Below are 26,261 nucleotides of genomic sequence, written 5' to 3' on the forward strand. Positions count from 1 at the left end.
GTCGCGGCGTCTTCCCGTTTATGCGGCGCCCTTCCCCGATTGCGAGGCCGTCGGGGTCGATGCCTTTCGGCTCGACTGGACGAGGTGGGGGTTCCTGTATCTCTTTCCCCCGGTTCGGCTGTTGCTCCAGGTCCTGACTCGCTTAGAGACTTACCGGGGGAGAGTTGTCCTTCTGGCCCCTTGGTGGCCGGCCCAGCCTTGGTTTCAGGCGCTGGTTGCTCGGTGTCCGAACCCGAGGGTTTTTCCCGCGGCTCCGCCTCTTTCAGCAGATCGGGCCGGTACGTCACGTAGCTGGTTCGATCTTCTCCTCGAGTCTTCACGTATGGTTTTTTTGACTCGAGTCTATCATCATCTCTATGGTGATCAGGTGGCCTCCTTGTTGGTGTCCCACCTGAGGGCTTCTTCTCGGCGGCAGTATGCAGTTTTCCTGGCGGTCCTTCCGTTTCTTTTTGCGTCTTCGTCGTGTTAGCTCCTTGTCTGTTCGGGTGGTGTTGTCCTTCCTCTCGTGGTTGTTTCAGGACCGTCATCTTATGCCTAACACTGTCGCTTCGTATCGTGCGGCGCTGGCGGAGCCGCTTCAGCTTGCTTTCGGTATCGATGTTACGTCTGCGCCGTTTCGCAAGCTGTCTCGTGCATTGTTTCACCTCCGGCCTGCTCATGCGTCGCCTGAGCCGTCCTGGTCTTTGGACAGAGTGCTCGCTTTCCTTTCATCTCCTCGTTTCGTTGTGGCCCCTTCGGTCCAGGATTGTTTTTCCAAGGCACTTTTCTTGTTGGCTTTGGCCTCTGGGGGTCGGGTAGGGGAGCTTCATGCTCTCCTCCGGCGCAGGGGTTTCTGCTCTTTTGGTCGTGGTGATAGTTTTGTTCGTTTGCAGCCGTCTCCTTCTTTTCTGGCGAAGAATGAGACTGCTGCGTTCCGGAGGGGTCCATGGGTGGTTGATGCTTGGTTGGTCTGGCCGGGGGTGCATCATGTTTTGTGATCGGCGGTTGCAGCCAGTTGTCTCGGCTTCGAGTTGAGGGGTGAGCGACGACCGCCTCCCGGGTAAGTCCCTCTTTTTCTGTCTGTGGGTAGTTAGCTCCGGGGAGCCGACGGGGCTCCCCCCAGAAAACCAGCGTTGAATGTAATGAAACGCCATTTTCTGGGTGAGTCCCGGAGGCTCCCCGGCATCCCTCCCTCCGGTCGGCGGTTTTTCGCGTTTTTGACATCCAGCCTCAAGAACTGAGGTGTGGGTAGCCGGCGCGGGGGGTCTGGGGCTCCCCCTTCCCCCTCCCGGGGAGGGGGGAGCTGCGCAGACAGCGGCGCGGCAGTGTGTGACGTCACACTAGTTTGCTTGTTTTCGGTTGGGGAGTTCTATCCACTAGTTCGGTTTTAGGTAGCAATTTTAACCAGAATAGGGGTTTGTTTTGGGGCGCTTACCTTTCTGGGTGCCTGTTCCGGTCGATGGCAGACATAGAATGCTTCCACTAACACGGGGGCTTCTATAGGCCATTGCTCCCCTTGCCTCTCTGAGGGGGCCCGGTTCTGGCCGTGGTCCCCGGTAGGCCTAAGAACTCCATACACATGACTGATGCCAAAGTCTGACATTAGCATATCAGCCTGGGATAGCTCCGGGGAGCCTCCGGGACTCACCCAGAAAATGGCGTTTCATTACATTCAACGCTGGTTTTTTGAGGTTACACTGTACAGTATTACAGAACTGTATGTGTGTTGGTTCTTAAGTATACTGTATATACAATGTGGAAATTGCAGATAATTGTTTTGAGCTTTATTCCTCAGCTGGCATGTTCAGTGCAGTACTGTATATTCCTCTAGCAACCTCTATATCTCATATCTTTCACATCTTTATACTTTACCGTCTATTTTAACTTTGCATTACCGTATTTGCCGGTGTATAAGTTGCACCCTCGCATAAGACGCATCCCTATTTTGTAATGATATTTTGTGGGAAAAAAAAATTTAAGTACTGTATGTTTCATCATACATTTATTGAAAGATATTTTAAAGTGTTTTTTTACAAAAAAATGAATGATTATGTGCATGAAATACAATAATGTGGCAGTGTACTGAAATAAAGTATTGTTATACAGGATGTGAAATTTGTATTTCTGGATGTGATAGTTCTGGATTTTGTGTTACTGTAATCCCTATAGAACTGATTTTTCATAAACTCTAAACGTTTGGAGTTATAAATTTTTGTTGTCTAAATTTGCGCATATTTCAAATGCCATATTGACAATTTTTTTTTTTTACAGTAAACTATACTAAAAAACCTATATTCTAAATATATGAAAATGAAGATCATATATTATTCTGAGAGCATAACAACACCAAATGAACAGTTGGTGATATTTTTGCAGCCTATTTCAAAATAGGAAGTTTTCAATATTCAATTTTATAATTATTTTTTATTTTCTTGCTTTTCAAGTTACACTGGTATCATTTAGACAAAGTTGGAGCATTTTTGCCTAGTAGTTTATTCACAAAACATTTGAAAGAGTTTCAGAAAATTTATAAAGCTGAGTTCAATGTCACACATCATATGAGGTTTTGCGCAGTTTAAGGGTTAAATAATGTAAGACATGTATCAGGTGTGGGTTATGTATGCTGGGCAAGGAGGCGAGATGATATGAGCTTCCCTCATAACTGTTGACGTTTTGTAAGTTTGTGATAACAGATTGTGATAATTCGGCATGTTTTCATTATTTTATTCAAAAAAACAAAAATTTATTCAAAATAACAATTTACTGTAATAATTTGGCTTGTTTTTAATATTTTATTATTTGCAACGATTTTTATGCCTAGCGAACTTACCCAGTATGCTCGTCCAGGTACAGCACTTGGTCTTCCATCCATAATATGGCTGCATTAGATTCAGGGCTAATTTTTATACATTTAAAAATAAAATAAGCACCTGTTATATGCCGGCAAATACAGTGAATCTACCTACTGTGTTGCTTCCTAGACACTGGCTTTGATATGTAGTGTATATTGTCAGTTTGAATTATTCATAACATAATTATTCACTATGTTTAGAGAATACTAAATTGGTTAAATGCAAACAGAGGTATTTGAAAGTTTCTAATTTTGAATCATATCTATTTACAGATGTAAAGTACAGCTATGTAGTGGATCAGCAGCCCATAGGGAGACTGTTGTTTAGGCAGTTTTGTGAAACTGTAAAGCCCCTGTACCACAAGTACAATATTTTCTTAGATGATGTCGTAAGTTTTTGATGAGTATCGTGTGCTTTGTCCCTTTCCAGCACATTTAATATAACCAGTATTATAAATACAGTTTATTATGTATTCTTTGTATTACTGTATGTTTTACTTAATATAATTAAGTAAAACAGTATATTTAATTTACAAATTAAATATACTTTGTAAATGCTTTAGTGTAATTTGTAAAGCTTAACTCGTTTATACCTAAAGTAATATGCACTAGAAGTATTTTTGGTTTGTACTATATTTAGGCAAAGACACAAATACAGTAGAACAAAAGTAGAAATTTACATTTAGAAAATATACTGGCATGTATACTGTCAATGAAATATGTTGTCATGTATAAATAGAACATCAGATGTTATGGATCCAAAAACTGTCAAATTGTTTTTTTCTGGGGGAGCCCTGTGACTCCCTGTAGTTATCTTGCTGAGATTGCTCTAATCTACCAGTCATCAGTTGCATGAGTTCATTTGGCTTACCAGAGACCAGCACAAAAATCTGGCCTAGTCTCATGAGGCACAGGGAGCAAATAAGCATTCTGCCCTTTCATAGAGAAAGCAGAAAGTCAGCAAAGCTTTACAGACAAATCCTGGGTTCACAAGCCTTAAAAACCACTAAAATGCCAAATAACTCCCTGAACAATACAAAATGAACAATAGAAAACACAACTTGCTAAAACCTGTTAGTACTGAATGGTACCATCAGGCATAACAAAGGTCAGTCCAGCATCAGCTCTCAGATCAGTTCATCCGCTGATGCATAGCATTGCAGTAGTGCTCCTGTGTCTCATCATCTTGCAGCATGTTCCAGAGCTTGTAAGCTCAGTACCAGCCATCCTATGACTTGTCTTGTGTGGCCCTTTTTTTGATAGTGTATCATTCCATTATAGTATTTGGTTATATACTATTCTGTCTAGTTTTGATGTTTGGACTTTGCTTTTTCTGCCTCGAACTGCATGTGCCCAGTGGTTACTTCCCTGGGTGTTCGTGCACACTGCCTTTGCACTAAGAGTTCATTCTCTGGTGTGTTTGGGGGTTCACCCTTTTGAGGTCAGGACACTGGGGTGGAGTGCCTTACCTTGGTTATTTCAGTGGTCTTCTGATCTTTCTGTTTAGGCCCTTGAGTGGGGCATTCATTTGGTTGTGTTGAGTACACTTGGGGCACGTGCACGTTGCTTATACGACATGCTGTGGGTGCAGTTTTGCAGCATTCCCCAGTGGGTTTCTGGCAAGATCAATTATACATAGAGGACAGCCTGTTGGGCCCACTCTCTCCCATTGCTAGTTAGAAGGCTGTTTATATCCTTTGCTACATGGTAATGATGATTTTCTACCTCTGCTATGCTGCCTGTTGGGTTAATGATTTAAGACCCCCATATACTGTGGGGTTTGTTTCCCCCACAGTTTCTGATCCCCTCAGAAAGCATGCTGAGAGCTTTCCCATCCCATAACTCCTTGTAATCCTTATCCACTAGTTATCCTGGAATATGACCTGCCAATTGTTTAACAACTAGTAACCTAATCATTGCTGGGTAAAGAGAAGCATAGGATTGGTGCCTCGTCAATCTTTCCCGGCTAGGATACAAACCTTGGCCAAACCGCTTGCGAAGTGCTTCTTTGAGGCATTTCAAGTAGTGGCTGCATTATGGTTTAGGTTTGTCTGGTTTGAGTGTTCATGGCTTTGTGCTCAGATGGAAGCCCCAATATTGTCTGGTGTGGTGTATAGAGACTCTGAATTGAAGGTGTTGGTGATCTCCACCTTAGTTCCAGCTGCACCTCCTCTTCCATCCCAGGTAGGTGTGGTTTGCCCTGCTTCAGTTCCTCTTCCCCCTTGCTTCCAGCTCCAAAATGTCCGAGAGTTTCAGAGATAGGACGGGTTAACTATGAATGTACCTCGGCAAATTCTGGAGGTTGCCCCTTCCTTCTTGAGCATGCAGGTAGTTTAGTTATGTAGTCCTGCTAAGGTTACGTTCTCCTTTGGAGAACGGCTTTCTTTCCCATGTGTTGGATGATGACTTTGGCTTTGCCCCAGAGTTTCATGGTAAACTCCTGGGGCTGGGGGGGGGGAGCCTAATTTGCACTCTTTGATGCTCTTGGATTCTTCTTTGTATTTTGTTAATTTGGAGAAAAGTTGTATGCTCACTGGAGAGGGGGTTCTCTTATCCTTTTGATCGGTATGAGTTTGATTTAACCAGGGCTCTTCCCAGGGTACGTTTCCACGTGGCATTCGGTCTTGCAGATTCATCTTTCTGGAGATTTCCCTCTACCCAAGTCTTCCCTTCGGTCACCTGTAGACTTTTTTGGCACCTCTTGAGGAATTTGGACCTCACTTCCATGATGGACCAATTTCCTTTCAGTTTAGGTAGGCATCACATTTTTGGCTATGTTATGAGGTTCTGGATCAATCGTGGCTGGCTGACAACCCTCTTTTCTGTTGGGAGTCCCGTAGGCTTCCTGAAGCTATCATCACTGATCAAGTGCCACATTACCAAGCGTCATCAGTTGCAGAGTTCTTTGTGCCTACCGGGAACCATGAGCCAGAACCTGGCCCGCCCTCAGAGAAGTGCAAGGAGCATTGGCCTAAGATCACTTTACATTTAAAGGATATCATCTTTGCCATCATTAGGAAAGGCACCCAGAAAGATAGGCGAATCAAAACAAACCACTGCCTGGTTTAAAAACACAACCAAAGCCCCCAAAATGCCAAAAGAACTACACCCCCCCACCAATAACAAAAGAACTCTCCCAATAACAAAAGAAACAACATTGTGAGGGTGACTTGTGCACTGGGTGTTCCCAGGCGCGCTCTAGTCGACTGCACCACGACATGGTAAAAGAATTGCAACCCGGAGTACTACTGCACCCACAAGGGTCCTTAAATAAACTTTAAACAGTTTATTTAATATGTTTATTTTAGGCGGTTTATTCACCTGTAACTACGATTATTTTGTAAATAATCTCTTGGCGAGGAAGTGTGGTTTATTAACATATGCTAGTTGATGTTGATTAAGTTAAATAAAATTGAATGTAAGGAAAAAGTGAATGAATGCTTTTCATGGGAAGTCAGCTTGTATGTGAACATTTACTTCAGCACTTAGATTATACCTATATTTTTTTGTTTACAGGAAAGGTATCAAGTTGAGGTGGACGAGAAGAGGCACGAAGTTTCACTTGATATTTATAACAAATATCTACAACAAAGTGTAAGGTTTATTAAAGCAATTTATCCAATTTTGTAGAGAAAAAAGTAGATAAGGGGAACGACAACTCATCTGGTTAGGTTCTAGACTCTTGACCTTTGTGACTGGAGCTCAAATATGGGGCCAGAGGGGGTTGGAAAAAATATTACTGTCTATGATGCCCACACATCCAGTTAACCATACTGAGCTAATCTATGTCAAATTATAAGCTTGGTGTCATCTTTTTGATAATTGCTTGCTAGTCAAATTGTAAGCTTGGTGTCATCTTTTTGTAATTGCTTGCTTGTCAAAATATAAAATCAAGAAATGGCTTACAATGTTAAAATTTGTTGTTTTTAATATGGTGAAATTCTGTATTTGAAATCATTGTAGAAGGTACATGATAAAATGTTAGATAAAAGCAGGTTGAACGAATATAGCTGATGAGCCATGTTGCAGGAGATATTAATAAGAGAATGGCTATGGTGGTGTGCAGTGGAAGCATTAGGGAGATATACGAGGCTGTGGTAGACATAAATATATCCTAATTTATGAGCTTGTGTGATATAGTGAAGAATGGCGAGGTTGTGTAACTGTATTGAAGACCATGAAAACTAAAGGGTAATAGCCATGTACAGTATATTATAGGAATGTGTACGGTATTGAACTTGATCATTACAAGACTATGCTATTAGTCCAGTATCCTTAACCTGATTTTTATTCCTGCTCATGCAAGAATGTATTAGAGAAGGCCTTCTTATAAAATCAGACTTTTGATAATATAATACACAGATGCCTCAGTCTGTTACAAATTATGTACATATAATCTCTTATTATTTGTTAGTCTTCAGAATGGCAGATAATAGGTATCCTGAATGAGTCCTTGACATCGACTTGTAAGGAGAACCTCGACACTGCAGGGAAAGAACTCTTCCTTGGGTGTGCTGCTGAAGTTAAGCTCTTCCTGGCCAATGAGCCCTTCAAAGAATTTGAGGCTTCCATGTACTTTAATAGATACCTACAATGGAAATGGCTAGAAAGGTGAGTTTGGAAAAGAAAAAACAAAAAACATTTCTCATTTATATTTTTTTTCAAGTTTAAGTGGCAGAGAATATATAACCAGGAATATGTTATTATTTGTAATTGACAGAATATACAGTATGCTGTAATTAGGAACATATTATTATTTTGCTATATTTTGCATGTGTAACCATATAATGGTTATGTATAATTAAAATCTATCACTCTGATAAATTGGTGTTCCTATTCAAAGTGTCAGGTGTGGTACTATTGTCCATTTTGTAACAATATTTTCACTGTTGTGTCTGATGAAAGTATCCCTCTGACTTATTTCTAGGTCTCATGTTCTTGTTCTCGTGCTCAGTAAGGAATTACTGGATATTTAAATTTCTGGCAGGAACTCTTCTGAAGTGCCACAACCTTTTCCCAGGTACCACCAGGCTTTACCCTAACACATCAGGTCTCTTGTGACTCACGGGAGCTATGACCAGAATCTGGCCCAAGATGAGGCAAGGGGACCAGATATTAAGCACAAACCGGGAAACCCTTCAGAGCGCATAGGCACAACAAAATAAGTGGTAGCTTTGAAGGAAATTAGGCATGCCCATGGAAATAAGGCAAATTATTGTTGTTGCTGTTAGGTAAATATCCTTCAATATTGGCTTCCACCTGATGGCATCTCAGCCCTGCAAATGCACAGCATAATGGTCCCTATGATTCCCTTGTCACACTTGTAATAAAGTTGTTAAATCTTTTTATAACTTTTTATAATGTATTAGAACATTGTTACAACTTGCTATATTAATTGTTAAAATTGTTAGGTGTTAAACCTTGATTGAATGTTGTAGCAATGTCGTAGTTTTGTCATGTGTTTGGCGGGAGGTCACCTGAAGTCTCAGCCAGCCTGACCCTTTATTCTTCTGCCTTGAGGTTATCTTGAGATGATTTCGGGGCTTTAGTGTCCCTGCGGCCCGGTCCTCGACCAGGTCTCCACCCCTAGGAAGCAGCCCATGACAGCTGACTAACACCCAGGTACTTATTTTACTACTAGGTAACAGGGGCATATGGTGAAAGAAACTCTGCCCATTGTTTTTTGCCGGCGCCTGGGATCGAACTCGGGACCACAGGATCACAAGTCCAGCGTGCTGTCCGCTCGGCCGATCGGCTCCCTAGTGCCTGGTGTAGCCTATCCAACACCTGTTTTGACTTCTCACTTTCAGCTGAGTTGTTGCCTCTCCCTTGAACATTGTTATGCTGGGGCCATTGATTTTTGTTTATGCACCTACAGGATGTCTCCTAGCAATCGATTTTTTTCTAACTATAGCCAGGGTTCCCTCTCGTAGGGTCTATTTAAGTTTCCTTATACTCCACCAGACACACCTGCTTTTAAGTGGTTGCAGGCTCCCTCCATGAGCCGACCCCTCTAGAATCACTTCGCTTCTGACCTTGTTGGTGTGGAGGAGATAGTCTTATTGACTTTGAAAAGAAAACAAATGCTGAAAGATTCTGACTGTGCTTGTGTATGCTAGTCCTGGTTATGTGAAGCCATGCACTTTAGCTGAGGGCACACCTGAGTAAAGCCTGTGTATTTTGTGCTTATGCCGAGTGTTTAAGGTCATGATTTGGTGCTTGCTTCACTAAAATGCTTTCCCTGTGCCTGTGGCTTTTTGAGCCATTCTGTTGCATGTGTTTCTCAGGCTCCTGGTTGAGGTAGGAGCTCTGGAAGTGTTAGTGTTTTCTGTCTTTGCTCTCCTGGATTTCCTCCCAGTTGCTGCCAATACTGTTTTGTCTCATTCTGCAGTCTCTCTCTCATTGGCATTTGGAGAGGTATCACAGGGTGTTTATTCGGCAGTAATGATCATTTGCTATGTTTACTATGGGTGCCTAATGTCCAAGCAGTTGCTGTTTTTATTTTTTATTGTGCCTATGTTTTCTGGTGGATTTTTCCAGTTTTGTGGTTGACTTCTGATGCATTGCTCCCCTCATCTTGTAGAGTGAACAAAATTCTGGTCCTGGCTCCCAATAGGTATGGATGGATCCCAAGCAGTTGTGTGTTGGGTTAAGGCTGGGTGGTTCCAGAGTTAAGTTTAGGAGCTACGGAGACCCACTAGAAAATGGCATTTCATTACAATTAAAATGCTTATTCTTTGTTCTTAATTTTATTTGCAGAGTAAAGTAATTTTATGTATTATGGTTACAAAACAAATGTAACCATTTGTTGTTTTCTTTCTCCTTCCAGTCAACCAGTTACGTACAAGACCTTCAGAATGTACAGAGTATTAGGAAAGGGTGGGTTTGGTGAGGTGTGTGCGTGTCAAGTTAGAGCAACAGGCAAGATGTATGCGTGTAAAAAGTTAGAAAAAAAGAGAATAAAGAAAAGAAAGGGCGAGGCAATGGTTCTTATAGAGAAGCAAATTCTACAAAAAATTAATTCCAGATTTGTTGTAAGTATCCTCTTTTTTGTCATCAGTTGCTTTCATTTATGGATGGGTTTAGTGTAAATATTTGTTTGAATTATTATGTCTTGACCCTTAACCCTTGAACTGTATGGACATTTTCAGATGGTTTGCCTCATATGTGGGAAAACAAAACAAACAAAACTTAAGAAATCATATGAAATGAACATTCAGAAAGTTGTGCTCAGATGCTGATTTAGGCACTCTTGGCTATGTGCAGTAGAGTGCAACACTGTTTACATTCATTATTAGAGAGGAATTGTTGTATAGGTTTATTCTACTGTATTGGGAAGAAGGGCTCCTCCAAAGATTGAATTGATTATGATAATGGTGACAGGAAGAGGTAATGGACCAGTTACAAGTACTTAATGAAATAAGAGTTGTGAAGGCCATCATTATCTCATCATGGATCCTAAAGATGCATTTGGAATCCTGTGTTACCTACTTGTAATGTTATCTGATGCATCACTGGAGACGAGATTGATGCTCAATAGCTGGAAGGAGGCACATTTACTGATATAAAAGCAGAACATACAAAAATTACTTGTTTACAGTTCAGTGTCCTTAACAATCATCCATAGTGGGTGGGAGCTACTTAATTTAATAGGAAACAGTAAAAGAGGAAAAATTTAAAAAGGGGAATTCTACAGGGATCAGTGCTAGAACCCATATAAATTCTAATACAGTATAAATAAATGAAACTTATGATGAACTAGACTGTGTGTGTCCCAGGCATGGTTGGACAAATGGTTAGTAGAGGGTCATCTTGACGCTTACCAGCTTCATCAATATCTGCTTGCCTGTGTTTTGTATGTAGATGGAAATATGCACACATACTGTATAAAAAGTTGCTTTGGTCAAAGGATCTATTTTACATGATTTTGGTCAAACAAATATCTTAATACAGAAGTTTTGTTGACTAGTCTAACCATTAGGCCTTTTTTTCATAATTATATTACTTATTCTTCTGTTGCAGGTTAGTCTAGCATATGCTTATGAAACAAAAGATTCGTTGTGTCTCGTTTTGACGATAATGAATGGTGGGGACCTGAAATTTCACATCTATAACATGGGTGGGGATCCAGGTTTTGACCAAGAGAGAGCAATTTTCCATGCAGCTGAGGTATGTGTTAATGTATAGTACCTTAATGTAGTCTGAGGTGATGTATGTATTGAGGTACCTTGATGAAGCTTCGTCTGAGATGTGTAATATGCCTTTAGCAGAAGCATGTAGTTATGTCTTGATAAAGCTTCAGCTAAGGTATGAACTACAGTGTTATATTATAACATCTTGTATGTTGTTAGAGATATTTAACAATGTTAGCACCATCTTAAATGTGATTCAGGGTGTTTTGCTATATATCTATCTCAGGAAAGGCAAAAAATTTGCAAGTACACATTATGTTATCTAGAAATCTCATTTTCTATTTTAACTACTGATCTGCATTACTAACTGCTTATTTAAATCCATCTTACATAATTTTGTAGTTGCTGTATTATGAGATTATTCTTGATGTAATTTTCTGGGGGAACCCTGTCGACTCCCCAGAGCTAACCAGGCTGATATGGATATTATTAACTTTCTGGCATCAGTCAAAGTGCATGGAGTTCGGCCTACCGGGGACCATGAGCCAGAACTTGACCTCCTCAGATGAGGCACGAGGAGCAATGGCCTATAGAAATCCCCGTGTAGTTGGGAGCATTCTATGTCTGCCATCGACCAGGTCTGACACCCAGAAAGGTAAGTGTCCCCGAGTCAAACACCTATTCTGGTGCAAATATTGCTACCGAAAGCCAAATGAGTGGACAGAACTCCTCAAACAAAAAGTAGCAAACGAGTATGACATCAACACGTTGCCGTGCTGCTGTCTGTGCAACCCCCACCCTTCCCGGAGGAGGAAGGGGGAGCCTCGTGCCAGCGATCCAACCAACAGTTCTTGGCTAATGTGCTACTGGCGTGGTCTTTTGCCTCTGGCTCCTGAATTGGTCTCAGTTACTGTTCCTTGTGGCATGGTCTGTCTCTACAGGTGGTGTGTGAGCTAGGAGTAACATTCTACGGTACTCGCACTGCATGCGCCTAGGGTTTCCTAGCCCTTGGGGCTTGGGGCCACCTTCCACAAGTTGTCTTGGGATCTACATCCGCTGTGTCTTTTACTGCTCGGTATTTGGCTGCGCTAGTTATCACCTCTTATAGTGATCAGCTCTGTTCTGTCTGGGTACGTTGTCCTCTTGCAGGGGTTTTCTTTTGTTTTTGTTTTCCTGCTTGGTGGGGGGGGGGGGTCTGCCTTTGGTTGGTTGCCTCCCCCCGTATTTATATTTGGGGATCTTTATATAGATATATCTGTGTTCTTGGTGGTACCCCTTGCTAGGCCCCTGTGAGTGGACACGTCCGAATTTTAGCATCTCAGTGCGTGTTTGTTCATCTGCGCCCTTCTGCAGGATTTTGGGGTGATGCAGCTTCATGTTCAGGTTTCTTCCCTTTCGGGTGCATTGGTCGCTAAGAATTGCGTACACATGGCCTGCTGGCTTTCGCCCACCGTTTCTTCTCCCTACTTGGGCGCTGCTTCGCCTGCATTCCCGACTTCATCTGTTCCTGAGGGGCTCCCGGGTCACGCGACGGTTGCTCGAGGGTTTGTGTGGGAGCTTGAACTTTGCTATGATGGTCTACCTGCTGGGTCGGGTGTGGCTTCGTCAGCTGTACTGGTTCCTTCGGGGACGTCCCTTCTGTCTCTCGCGACCGCTGGGTTTTGCCACCCAGGACTTTGCATTGGTTGCTGCGTCGCTGGCTTCCTCTTCGGGTTTTTCGGGGTTCAGTGCCTTGGTGTCTACCCGAGCCCTCGTGCGATGTGTTCATGGACACGTCGTCTTTGTGACCAGTGGACTGGGGGCTGGGGCTTTGTGATCAGTGGTCACCAGGCCGATCAGGGATGGTGGGGTCCATCCTTCCGTCGGGCTCACAGCACGGTGTGGGAGTTCACGGCTGTGTGGATGTTGCTCTGAAGGATTCGGGTCGCTTGCGAATCGACGATCAGGCTTTATTTAGACTGTTCCCCGGTGGTTCATTGCCTGAACCATGGGGGTTCGCTGCGGTCCTTGTCTCTTTGAGGCTGGTCGATTCGGGTGACGCATCTGCTGAGTTCTCGGGGTTTGGCTTTCCTGGTGGTTGACGTTCGGGGAGTGTCCAGTGTTCTGGCAGACGGCATATTCCGGTTCATTCCCCTTTCCATGGAATGGATGGTCAACGCCGACTCGTTCAGTTGGCTCTGCCGAACATTCGGGCCTCTGGAATTGGATCTCTTCACGTCATCGTGGTCGAGGCGTCTCTTGGTATATGTAACGCCCTTCCCCAACTGCGAGGCCTTCAGGGTTGACGCCTTCGGGCTGAGGTGGGGGTTACCTATACCTCTTTCCCTCGGTTCAGCTGTTGCTCCAGTTCCTGGCTCGCTTGGAGACTTACCAGGGGAGAGTTGTCCTTCTGGCTCCTTGGTAGCCGGCCCAGGTTTCAGGCGCTGCTTGCTCGGTCTCCAAACCTGAGGGTCTTCCCGCGGCTCCGCCTCTTTCAGCAGACCAGTCCAGCCCGGTATGAGACTGCTTCGTTCTTCTCAAGTCTTCGCTTCTTGAGTTTCTGAATCGGGTTCATTATCACTTGTATGGGGCCCAGGTGGCTTCGTTGTTAGTCTCCCACCTGCGTGCTTCGTCTCTGTGGCAGTGTGAAGTTTCCTAGCGGTCCTTCTTGTTTTTCCTATCACTGCGTAGGTGTACTTCGGTCTCTCATAGGGTTGTTTTGTCCTTCCTTTCGGTGTTTTCAGGACCATCATCATATGCCGAATACTGTTGCCTTGTATCGTGCGGTGCTGGCGGAGCTGCTCCAGCTTGCGTTCGGTATTGATGTTATGTCTACTCCGTTCCGCAAGCTGTCTCATGTGTTGTTTCACCTCCGGTCTGGTCATGAGCTGCCTGAGACTTCCTGGTTTTTGTTACCAGTTGCTCTCTTTTCTCTCCTCTGTTTGTTGTGGCCCCTTCAGTTCAGGACTGTTTTTCTAAGGCTCGTTTTTTTTTTTTTTCCTGTTGGCATTATCCTCTGGGGGTCGGGTCGGGGAGCTTGATGCTCTTTTGGTCCTGGTGGTAGGTTCGGTTGCAGCTGTCTCCTCCTTTTCTGGCAAAGAATGAGACTGCTGCTTTTCGGAGTGGTCCTTTTGTTGTTGATGCTTGGTTGGTCAGGCTGTGGGTGCATCTTGTGTTGTGTCCGGTTGTGGCTCTCAGCCGTTATTTGCGCGCCACGGCTTTGGTGGTGGGAGATGCGCTTTGGGTTGACCCAGTTTCCCTCCTTCCCTATTCCTGGGCTCAGGTCTCCCAGGTCGTTTGCAGGGTTGTCTAGCCAGCCTGTGGTCGTTCCTCATGCCCACAACGTTCGTAAGTTTACGGCTTTTGCTGCCGTCTTTGGCAACGTCTTGGGTTGACATTCGGGCACAGGGTTTTTGGAGGTCGAACAGGGTCCTGGCCGCTCGCTACCTTGTCAATGTCCCTGGATCTGGAATGCCTGATTGCATTTGGTTTGCGGTTGCAGCCAGTTGTCTCGACTTCGCACTGAGGAGTGAAGACTGACCGCCGCCTGGGTAAGCCCCTGTTTTTCCTTGTCTTTGGGTAGTTAGCTCCAGGGAGCCGATGGGGCTTTCCCCAGAAAACTAGTGTTGAATGAAATGAAACGTCATTTCCTGATTGTGTCCCGGAGGCTTCTTGGTTTCCCTCCCTCCCTCCCTCCAGTCGGCGGTGTTTTTTGTGTGTGTTTGACATTCAGCCTAAGAACTGTCGGTTGGATCGCCGGCGCGAGAGTCTGGAGCTCTCCCTTCCCCCTCCCAGGAAGGGGGGGGCGGGAGAAGTTACGTAAACAGTGGTGCGGCAATGTGATGACGTTATGCTCATTTACTACTATTCATTTGGGGAGTTCTGTCCACTCGCTCAGCTTTCGGTAGCAATATTTTCACCAGAATAGGGGGTTTGTTTGGGGATGCCCTCCTTTCTGGGTGCCAAACATGGTTGATGGCAGACATAGAATGCTCCCAACCACATGGGGGTTTCTATAGGCCATTGCTCCTCGTGCCTCATCTGAGGGAGCCAGGTTCTAACTCGTGGTCTCCAGTAGGTCAAATGCCATGCACTTTAACTGATGCCAGAAAGTTAATAATATCCATATCAGCTTGGATAGCTCCGGGGAGCCTCTGGGACTCGACCAGAAAATGGCGGTTCATTACATTCAACGCTGGGTTTTTTCTTTAGGTTTTGTGTGGATTAGGGCACTTACACACACAGGGCATTGTGTACCGAGACTGCAAACCAGAAAATATACTTCTAGACGACCACGGTCATGTCCGAATATCTGACCTTGGTTTAGCTGTTCAAATCCCAGAAGGAGAGATGGTACGAGGCAGAGTGGGCACAGTTGGATACATGGGTGAGCTAATACTTGAAAATAATTTTTTGCACTGTAAATGTATAAGTATATTTTTTTATACCATTTTCAACTAGTCAACTACACTATTTTTGGACACATCAAGACCGACACTAGCCAAACAACGTATCATGTTATACAAATGATCACCTTTCCAAATACAAAAAAATAAAGTACTAGTAGTGTAAACATATCTTTCTGTGGAGAGCCCTGTCGTGATCACTGAACCTAGGTTCATTTGTAACCCTAATTACACATCCTGTAACTCCCTTGCCTCAGGAACAGTTACTTCCACCATGTAATTTCCTACACCAGAACCCTCGAGGCATACCACTAGGTTCATAAAGGAACTCAATGAAAGAACATATGGAAGGTGGTTAAAGGCCGTCAGGCTTTTTCCAATTTAATTACATAAAATATACTCTGATAATAATTAACACATAAACCTACTTTCTCTAGTTAAATCAGCTACCCATACAAATAACCCTACTGTACCTTCCCGGTCACCACCTGAACTTGTAACTTCCACCTAAGTCCCTAATACCGAATCATCAGTACAACTCTCTGCACCCAGTTAGTCTTCCATACAGTATTCACATATTGCAGACTCGACTCAGTCACCAAGATCACATCGGGTCCCAACATTTGGTCGGTTTAACTTCGTTGCTGCCACAGATGGAGATAAGGAGAACTTGCTAGTGCCACTGCTCCCACGAGACTCCCTCTAGCGGGTCCTAGCCTCAAACATTACATCCCCGCATTTCGCATTTATAATCTGATTAACTGTAAACCTACTTGTTCCCAGGAACTTGAGGTCACCCTTTGTCCTCTTTGCTGGTACATTCGTTTGTGTCGGCAACGGCTGTTTTAATCCCTTTGACCTTACTTTGATGTGTGACCAGTCTGAATACTTAATTAACATGTATTTCAACTCGGCATTTGTTAAGTGTTGTAGTGCTATATTCACTAGCTAACATTCACTCCTAACTTGTGGATTACAACAGCCCCGTCGACTCCCTGAAGCTATCTGAACTGACATAATTCTATATTAGTTTGTGGTTATTAGTCACAGGAGTCCTTTGCCTACTGGGGACTACGAGCCAGAACCTTGCCCCTTCAGAAAGGCGCAGGGAGCAATGGCCTAGAGCACTGTACATTTAAAGTATGTTATAATTGCCATTGACTGGGGAAAGTACCCAGATAGACGAAACAAAACAAACTACAGTCTGGTAAAAATTGTGACCTACGGCTGGAAAGAGCAAAAGAACTCTCCAGAAAGAAAACAAACAAGCTACACTTCAGCAACACTCCCGCTTGTCAGTGCCAACCCCCCTCCTCCTATAGGGGGATTTTGGGGGGCTTTATTTTTCCATTTTACGGAGTTTTTACTAATGTGGACAGAGGAGATATGCTTAGCTAGGTTAGTCTAGATTGTGGTGGTCATCCTCCTCTGTTCCCCCCCCCCCCCCCCATGCCGAGGTTACACTGCTGCTACTGGTAGTCAGTTTGCCAGCAATTAGACAAGGTTCTACTGGCTTTACTGCCCCCAGTGCCTGGGCTCCTCGTGAGGCTCATTCGACCTACGGACCTTGGAAAAACCCTGTGGGGGTTGGTGGTACCAAGGATACTTCTTTCGAGTTTACTCTTGCCTTGTGTGGAGTTGAAGGCTGCTTGTTGCCCCTAAATTTGATAGACGATTATCTGTACTGCCTCTGTCATGCTGCCTGTTGGGTCAGTGACACTTAGGACCTAGAGTCTTGTGGGACTTGTTCCCCGCTTGTTTCAATTTACACATTCTTTATCAGGGATCAGGCAGCGGCCACATTGCATGGTCGATTCCCATTCTTGCAATGGGCCAGGTTGGTTGCCCGGTTGGAGGCCCTACAACTGACCTGCTTGGGTCTTAGGGACTCTGATTTGGGGGCTTTGTTTGCTTTGGCCTTGGTTCCATCTGCTCTTCCTTTCTAGGTGGGTGTGGTTCACCCTACTCTTTCCTCCCCTTCCAATTTGGGTGTGGAGGTGGTTGAGCCTGATTTTTCCGCCGAGGCTTCTGGGTTGACCCAGCAGACTCCTTTCTTCGAGGCTTTTTCCTTGGGCTCCGCCTTTTCTTCAAGGGTGGTGTAGGTGGAAAAGAGCTCCACCCTAGGGCTTGTCATTTTACGAGGCTCGGGGGGGGATATATCCACATGGAGTGCTTGGGGCCCCTTTTGACCCTGTTTGGGCCCCTTGTTTCCTCAGGGCAGGTGTTGTTACTGCAGGAGAGGTTGTTTTCATATCCCCTTCCCTTTATGAATTTGAATTGTATGCTGCCCCCCTCCCCCCCCCCCCCAAGGTTCGTTTGCGGGTGCCCTTGGGTTCCTTGGATTTGTCCTTTTTAGAGGTTTTCCTCCTCTCGGATTTCTCCTGCAGATGTTCGGGAAGCTTTGGTGTGAACCTCCTACAAGACCCGGCTTACACCTCTGTGATGGATCTGGTTTCGTTAAGAGTTCAGTTGTTCCCTGTATTGGGTGTGTTATGAGGTTCCGACGTCTTCCTGGTTAACATACTGCCCTTTCCTTTCCCTTGGGGCATGGCATGGCTTTTGTCATACCCGCATGGCGGGAGTGGCAGGAGGTTTTTCGGTGTTGTAGGTGTTCTTGGGGGGGGGGGGGGGGGGTTGCTAGAGTTCCTCAATGAGTGCTTCATAGCGACTGCTCTTCCTCGTGATGTGGGTGTGATGCAGTTACATGGTCAGGTTCCAACTCTTTCAGCTGCCTTGGTTGCTGATGACCTTAGGACTTGAGGTCATTTGGCCTATGTCTTGCACGTTTTCAGTCTTCTGAAGTTATCTTCGGATTCACTTTCGGAGGATGGGGGGGCATTGAGTGAGTGGGCCCTCGACTGGGGTTATGGTTTCAACTGTCACGGCATCATCTGCCATGCTGAAGCTGTTTGTGCCGATCCTCCAAGAGTCGGTTTCTATGTTTTCCACCTCTCGTCTCGTGTGTCAGTAGGTTGTGCTTGCTCTGTCTTTGGATTCGGCTTGGGCCCTGGCTCTGCAGTCTTCACCATTTTGTCCTCTGTTGTTCCCAGAGGATGGGGTTACCCAGCTTCTGTCAGCTGCTTCGGCCAGTTGGTGCTCTATATCGAACCTGTTGGTACTCTGGGAGGGTCCTTCCAGGACCTCTCGGATGGGTCATGCCAGGGCTCTGGCCTCGTTTGGTCGGGGTAGTCTCTTGGTGCCAGTTTCTACATCAGCGAGTCCCCAAGGCCTTCTTTGTCTGGTCGGCGTGTTGCTCACTCTGTGCAACGGTTGGTTTCTGTTTCTTGGGGTTTGTGTCGGCCCTTTTGCGGGGTCGTCCAGTTAACAGGGTGATGGGGGGGGGGGGAGTCTGGCTCTTTTTGCCCGCACTTGGTCCCAAGATTCATGGGCGTTTTGGTTCGTTTTGTCCTCCCTTTGGTGCCCCTTCCTCCTGTATGGGAGTTGGGTCTCCAGGGGCAGGCTGTCGGGTTATCTCAGAGTGGATTTGCTTGGGTGTGGTCGAAACAACCGTGTCTCTCAAGTGGGTTTCCCCACTTGTTTCCAGCTCCAAGACGGGAATGTGCGTATCTTTGGTACATTCTGGACTTGCCTCATCTGAATCATTTGATTCCTTGCCCCTCCTTTCGGATGACCACGTTGTCCCAGGTTCGGCTCATTCTCGAGCCGAGTGCTTGAATGATTTCCCTGGACCTCAAGGATGCATATTGGCATGTCCCTATTCATCTAGGGTTCAGGGATTGGTTGGGTTTCGTGGTGGGGCGACAGGCTTACAGCTTTCGTTGTCTTCCATGCAGGTTGAATCTGGTACCTTGCGTTTTCGTGCGTTTGACTTGCTTCATGGTGGCCCATCTGCGTCTGCTAGGTCTTCGAGTTTTGGCCTACTTCGATGACTGGTTGGTGTGGGCTCCCAGCTGGTCTGTTTGTCTAGTAGCTAGGGGTTCTTTTCCAGCCTGCTAGGTTCGGGTTCCTGGTGAATTGGCGGAAGTCCCAGTTGGTTCTGTCTCGGGTTCGGACTTGGCTGGGCCTAGTGTGGGATTCTCAGGTAGTGTCCATTTCTTTCCCTCCTGCGTTCTTGCTCCGGTTGCAATCCCACCTTCAGCTGTTTTTGAGGGGGACCCGGGTCATTCAGCGGTTGCTCGAGCAGCTGAGCGGGAGCATGAACTTTGCTCTGCTAGTTTATCCGCTGACAGGGTTTGGCTTCAGAGGCTGTTCTGGTATCTTCGGAGAGTCTTCTTTCGTTTGTTCTCTCGCGATCGCTGCCTTGTTTTTGTTAGCTTTGGCCTCTGGGAGTTGGGTTGCAGAGCTTCGTGCTCTTCTCTGGCACCAGGGGTTCTGTTTGTTTGGTCCTGGGGGTCGTTTTGTTCGTTTGTTGCCTTCCCTTCTTTTGTCCAACTTACCTTCTCAACTATTAGAATTGTCACTTCTGACCTCCCCATTGTTACATACAGTACTGTCTAAGCTCGCTTATCCAAATTATATGTGAAGGACCCCCTGCCAGATAAGCCAGACATTCGGATAAGTAGAATTCTTACGAGGAAAGTTAAAAATTGACCATATTTGCAATTTTTTTGTACACCACAATCACCATAATTATTATTTCCACACACACACTATGAATAAAAAAATATAATTTTAAAGAGAAACTTCAGCTTACCATGTTTTAGTTTGTCCTCTTATGTGATACTGTAGATCTTGAAATGTGTAGTTTTGAAAATTTACATAACCTAATCTCCAGTTATCCAAATTTCTATTAAGATCTGGCAAAGTTTTGCCAGAAAATTATTCGAATTTGACTCTGCCAGTCTGTGTCATCTGGGCAAATCTCTGGTTATCCGAATTTCGGTTTGGATTTGGTTGAGGCAAAAAATTATCCGAGCCCGATTTTTGCCGGATAAACCCTAATACAGTATTCGGTTTAGCGGGTTTCGGATAACTGAGCTTATACAGTATTTGCATGTTCTTAACCGTTATGCCTTAAGAATACTCTAAAAGACTAAAATGCAAGTTTTCTCTTTAAAAGTGTGGATTTAATGTTTAACTACTTGAAATATTTTTAGTAACCAGGTAGACAGAGATTTGTTTACTAAATAAACACTTTTAACAGTAAATATTTAAGACTTATTATCAGCTAGTAATAAAGTGTCAGGCTGGTTCAGATTGTCCTCAAGAAAGTTAGATCCCTATACCAAACATTCAAACATTGTCCTGGTGACCAAATGTTTTTGTGTTTTAAGTTAGTTAATTTAGTTAATTTGAGATCCAGATATTTCATGTTGCACTCAACTGTATGTAACTTAATTCATTCAGTACCAGTTGTCAGGTATAGTTGTACATACTGTATTGAAATGACTCATTTCATACAACACTTTCGTATAGATTCTTGGTAATATATATCAACATTTTTTTCAGAACCGTAAAAATTAATTTTGTGGGGTTCAGTCCCTGAGCCCATTATGTGCTTCTGTAACCCTTTCCACTACCACCCACAAGATGGGTATGGGGTGCATAATAAATGAACTAAACTAACCTTAAATCACTCTTGAAGAATATATTTACACGGTTTTCTTTTTTTTACAGCACCTGTTCTACACAGGATGTGATTTAATTGAATTCTTATTTTTTCTTTAGTATCCAGCTGCCATATCTTCCTTAATACTGTACACACTTACATTTTATAACTTTAACTCACTAGTAACATGCCTAATCTATATTTTTTGTCTTTGCACTTTGTTTTTTGGTAGGTTTGGGGGATTATAAAACCTCTCTTCTGCAATCTCGATATACTTTAAAGATAAAAAGATTAATTGATTTAAAAATTAAAGTAACCACGGAAAGACTATTTGCCTTTACAAGGCATCTTTTGTGTGTTGATTTGGTGGTGTGTTCATAAGTATTCAAGGTCACTTACATGAGCCATTCAAAGAAAAAGCTTAATTTAATCTTATCATAAAGTGGTTGTTTTTTCTTTCAGCACCAGAAGTCATAGACAATGAGAAGTACACATTCTCTCCAGATTGGTTCAGCTTTGGGTGTCTCATATATGAAATGATTGAAGGACAAGCCCCTTTCAGAGCACGCAAAGAAAAGGTTCGTAAAGTAGTGGGTTGTTGGAAATCTCTTGCTTATTGTAGTAGATGTTCTTAGTAGCTGTTAGAAATAAGCAAAAAGAGAGAGAGAGAAGGGGGAGAGGGGGGCCTTGGCCAGCTGGCAAGCCAATTAAACATATTAAAATATGAAGTATTTTTTGTTTTTCACATTAATGCTTTGAATATGTTTCTCTATGTAGTACAACCTTGATTTGACGTACCCCGATTCGGCAAATCTCCGGCTAGGTCGCACGCTTTTCAGGCTGGATTTACCCATTTCGATGAGCTCTGGTTCGCCGAAGTGAGGGATGTGCAGATTTGCTTACAATGTTGGAACAGAGTTCATAGAGTGGTAGAAAACTTTCTCATTCTATCACAGGTTACAATTAATAATTCCTTCATATGACAAGTTGGATCACACAAGTGGACAAGTGGACCACACAACAAGTGGACTATATTAAACAAACATCAGCCAGAGTGGTCAACACAAGTAAACGACCAAGTTTCCATGATTTTCGTTCACTGATTTGTGGCACACATATCTTCGTAAATTAATTTAAATGCTGAAGCGTGAATAGCTAGCTACATGTGCTGAATCTCTTTATAGACATTTTCTGTGGTGAAACAAGATGAGTAAGGGTGGACAGATAAGGGAATACTGTACTGTAAACCTCACTTGGTTTTCCTTCGTCTGTGTTGTCATAGTTCAGTGACCCATGATTTTGAAAGTTTCAGATTAATAAATCATTTCTAAAACTGGTGTTTTAGTAGCTCTTTATTATCCTAATTATATTTCAAAACTAACTAAAACAAAAAATATACTGTAATATGATAGATTTCTGCTATTTGAGAAATTATTTATTGGCACATCGACTCCAGCGCGATTATTTCGTCTTATAAAAGTGTTCATTTATGTTCCCAGATCATGGGAAAAATAATAAAAAAAATCGTAAGTGGCATATTTTGGCCACAATAGGCCGGGGAAGTCTGGCAAAAAAGAGACATTGACAGAGCAAGCGTTGGAGGCGGTCTGCTCCGTCCCAACTGCAGGCGGGAGTTGCCACAAAGATATTATTACCTAATTATTTTAATATGTCTGATTGATTTTTCTTAGTTTTTTAAGTAATATTATTCAATAGTGTGTAGTGTGATATATTATATAATAAAATTTGTGAATCATCACTATACTCAAAATTATGGTGTGCATATTAGTGATTCAATTATGTTCATAAAACAATAAACAAATAGTTTTGTTGTTATTACACTATAATCACAGGTTATATATAAGTATCTGCATGTTTTGGTCACCATAACGAACCACTAAGTTGGTATGGTGAGTCAAAAAGCAATGAGGAGTGGCCACCACACCTGCCAGCCAGCCACTGGCCGCCACGCACTTCCTCACCTCACCTCTCATGCCAACAATCTCCTCCCACCATACTGTTTTTGCTTTTATTCTCTATATACTGATGTTATATATAAGTATCTACATGTTTTGTTCACCATAACTGTTCATTTAAGCTGGTATGGTGAATTCTGACAATAACATAAGTCACCACACAAAGTCAGCTAATGCTCCCTCCCCCTCCCTCACTCGTTCAAGGTCAAACACACTAACATTCCTCCTCCAACCATACTATATGTGGTGTTATTATACTATATGCACACATTATATATAAGTATCTACATATTTTATTCACCATAACTATTCAACTAAGCTGATATGGTGCCCAAACAGCATAGTGGCCACCATACACTGCATGACAAGTTATGCAGACGACACTACCTCTCTCGCCAAAATGGCCTCCCAACATACTCTTTTTGCTGTTATTTCACTATATCACACGTTATATATAAGTATCTACATTTGTGTTCACCATAGCGAACCACTAAGCTGGTATAGTGAGTCCAGACAGTAAGAGTGTGTTCACACAGAGTAAGCAGACAACGCTACCTCCCTCCCCACCAAGATTACTCCTCCCACCACAGCACTAATTATCACCACAATCCTGCTATTATCAGAATTCTGGTCATTTTTATCACAGTCAGGGGTCTTCTGTAATTCTATCATCGCTAAATAATAGCAGATGATAGCTATTGCTATCCTATTGCGATGATAGCTATGATAGCTATCCTTCGCAGATGACACAAAAATCAGCATGAAAATTACCTCTGCTGAAGACATTGAAAAATTACAAGCAGTTGTCAACAAAGTTTTCGATTGGGCAGCAGAAAATAACATGATGTTTAACAGAGATAAATTTCAGGTACTCAGGTACGGCAAAAATGAGGATCTGAAACATAATACAGGGTATAAAACACAATCGAATCTTCCTATAGTAGAAAAACAGCATGTCAAGGATTTGGGAATAATGATGTCCGACGATCTAACGTTTAGGGAACATAACCAAGCAAATATTGCGTCAGCCAGAAAAATGATCGGGTGGATTACGAGAACTTTCAAATCCAGGGATCCTACCACAATGGTTGTACTCTTCAAGTCACTTGTGTTGTCCCGTCTCGAGTACTGCTCAGTACTCGGTTCCCCCTTCAGAGCAGGAGAGATTGCTGAAATATAGGGAATACAGAGAACATATACGGCACGCATAGACGAGATAAAACACCTAAATTATTGGGATCGTCTCAAAGCTCTCCAAATGTACTCTCTAGAAAGGAGACGAGAGAGAGATACCAAATAATATACACATGGAAAATACTGGAGGGCCAGGTCCCAAATCTACACAGTAAAATAACAACGTACTGGAGTGAACGATATGGAAGAAAATGCATAATAGAACCAGTGAAGAGCAGAGGTGACATAGGCACAATCAGACAACACTGTATAAACATCAGAGGTCCGCGGTTGTTCAACGTCCTCCCAGCGACTATAAGAAATATTGCCGGAACAATCGTGGACATCTTCAAGAGAAAACTGGACTGTTTTGTAAGAAGTTCCGGATCAGCCGGGCTGTGGTGGGTATGTGGGCCTGCGGGCCGCTCCAAGCAACAGCCTGGTGGACCAAACTCTCACAAGTCGAGCCTGGCCTCGGGCCGGGCTTGGGGAGTAGAAGAACTCCCAGAACCCCATCAAGCAGGTATCAAGCATGTACATATATATTTTGACATTTTTAGGCAATGCTGTGGTCACAAGCTGAACAACAGTGCTGTGAGCTCATGCTGCATGCACCAGCCTTGGTGGCTCACTCAGAACTGAGGCTCTCACACCCGGATATGTTACCCATGATTTTTTTTCTAGGTGGCATCTGTTTACTATCGGCCGTGGCTGGACTATAGCTGTCCCTATCCCTTGCAGTGCATTTAAAATCGTGCACTAGACCCGCAATCGTATACTATATGTATGACGTGGTTTCGGGAAAGTTACTCCCATCGTATATGTATGTTTTGCTCGCTGTAAGGGTTAAAACCCAGAGCAGCCCAGGGGTTAATTGTAACCCGTGATAGAATGGGAAAGTTTTCCACCAGTCTGTGAACTCTGTCCCAACATCGTAAACAAATCCGCACATTCCCCCGCTTCGGCGAACCAGAGTGCGTTGAAACGGGCGAGTAAATCCGGCCTGAAAAGTGTGCGACCTAGCCGAAGATTCGCCGAATCTGGGTATGTTAAATTGAGTTTGTACTGTACAGTATTTGGATGGCCATGTTTAATTTTTTTTTCAGTAAACTATACTCCGGTCGGCCGAGCAGACAGCACGCTGGACTTGAGATCCTGTGGTCCTGGGTTCGATCCCGGGCGCCGGCGAGAAACAATGGGCAGAGTTTTTTTTCACCCTATGCCCCTGTTACCTAGCAGTAAAATAGGTACCTGGGTGTTAGTCAGCTGTCACGGGCTGCTTCCTGGGGGTGGAGGCCTGGTCGAGGACCGGGCCACGGGGACACTAAAGCCCCGAAATCATCTCAAGATAACCTCAAGATAACTCTCAAATAATATTTTTCAGCGAGGAACATGAACGAGATATATATATGTCGATATATATATATATATATATATATATATATATATATATATATATATATATATATATATATATATATATATATATATATATATATATATATATATATATATATATATATATATATATATATATATATATATATATATATATATATATATATATATATAATATATATATATATATATATATATATATATATATATATATATATAATATATATATATATATATATATATATATATATATATATATATATATATATATATATATATATATATATATATATATATATATATATATATATATATATATATATATATATATATATGTCGTACCTAGTAGCCAGAACACACTTCTCAGCCTACTATGCAAGGGCCGATTTGCCTAATAAGCCAAGTTTTCATGAATTAATTGTTTTTCGACTACCTAACCTACCTAACCTAACTTTTTCGGTTACCTAACCGAACCTAACCTATAAAGATAGGTTAGGTTAGGTAGGGTTGGTTAGGTTTGGTCATATATCTACGTTAATATTAACTCCAATAAAAAAAATTGACTTCATACATAATGAAATGGGTAGCTTTATCATTTCATAAGAAAAAAAATTGAGAAAATATATTAATTCAGAAAAACTTGGCTTATTAGGCAAATCAGGCCTTGCAAAGTAGGCTGAGAAGTGCGTTCTGGCTACTAGGTACGACATATATATATATATATATATATATATATATATATATATACATGTATATATATATATGTATATATATATGTATATATATATATGTATATATATATATGTATATATATATATGTATATATATATATGTATATATATATATATATATATATAT

The 26,261-nt window shown here is 43.0% G+C and overlaps 1 protein-coding gene across 3 annotated transcripts in view; it reads left to right on the plus strand.

The window, feature by feature from the left end:
- The window catches only part of Gprk2 (G protein-coupled receptor kinase 2), a 100,453-nt gene that overhangs the window by 22,172 nt on the left and 52,020 nt on the right, over positions 1-26,261 (plus strand). For all 3 annotated transcript variants that reach the window (XR_011223088.1, XM_045762998.2, XM_045762999.2), the window contains exons 3-9: positions 3,104-3,219; positions 6,347-6,424; positions 7,245-7,441; positions 9,660-9,864; positions 10,853-10,999; positions 15,154-15,328; positions 21,319-21,434. Coding sequence is in view for 2 of the 3 variants with exons in the window: in XM_045762998.2 (XP_045618954.1) it covers positions 3,104-3,219; positions 6,347-6,424; positions 7,245-7,441; positions 9,660-9,864; positions 10,853-10,999; positions 15,154-15,328; positions 21,319-21,434 (1,034 nt within the window). In the remaining variant the exon portion in view is untranslated. The remainder of the gene's footprint in view (positions 1-3,103; positions 3,220-6,346; positions 6,425-7,244; positions 7,442-9,659; positions 9,865-10,852; positions 11,000-15,153; positions 15,329-21,318; positions 21,435-26,261) is intronic.

The sequence above is a fragment of the Procambarus clarkii genome, chromosome 56 (assembly GCF_040958095.1).
Source record: "Procambarus clarkii isolate CNS0578487 chromosome 56, FALCON_Pclarkii_2.0, whole genome shotgun sequence".
NCBI classification, from domain to species: Eukaryota; Metazoa; Arthropoda; class Malacostraca; order Decapoda; family Cambaridae; genus Procambarus; species Procambarus clarkii.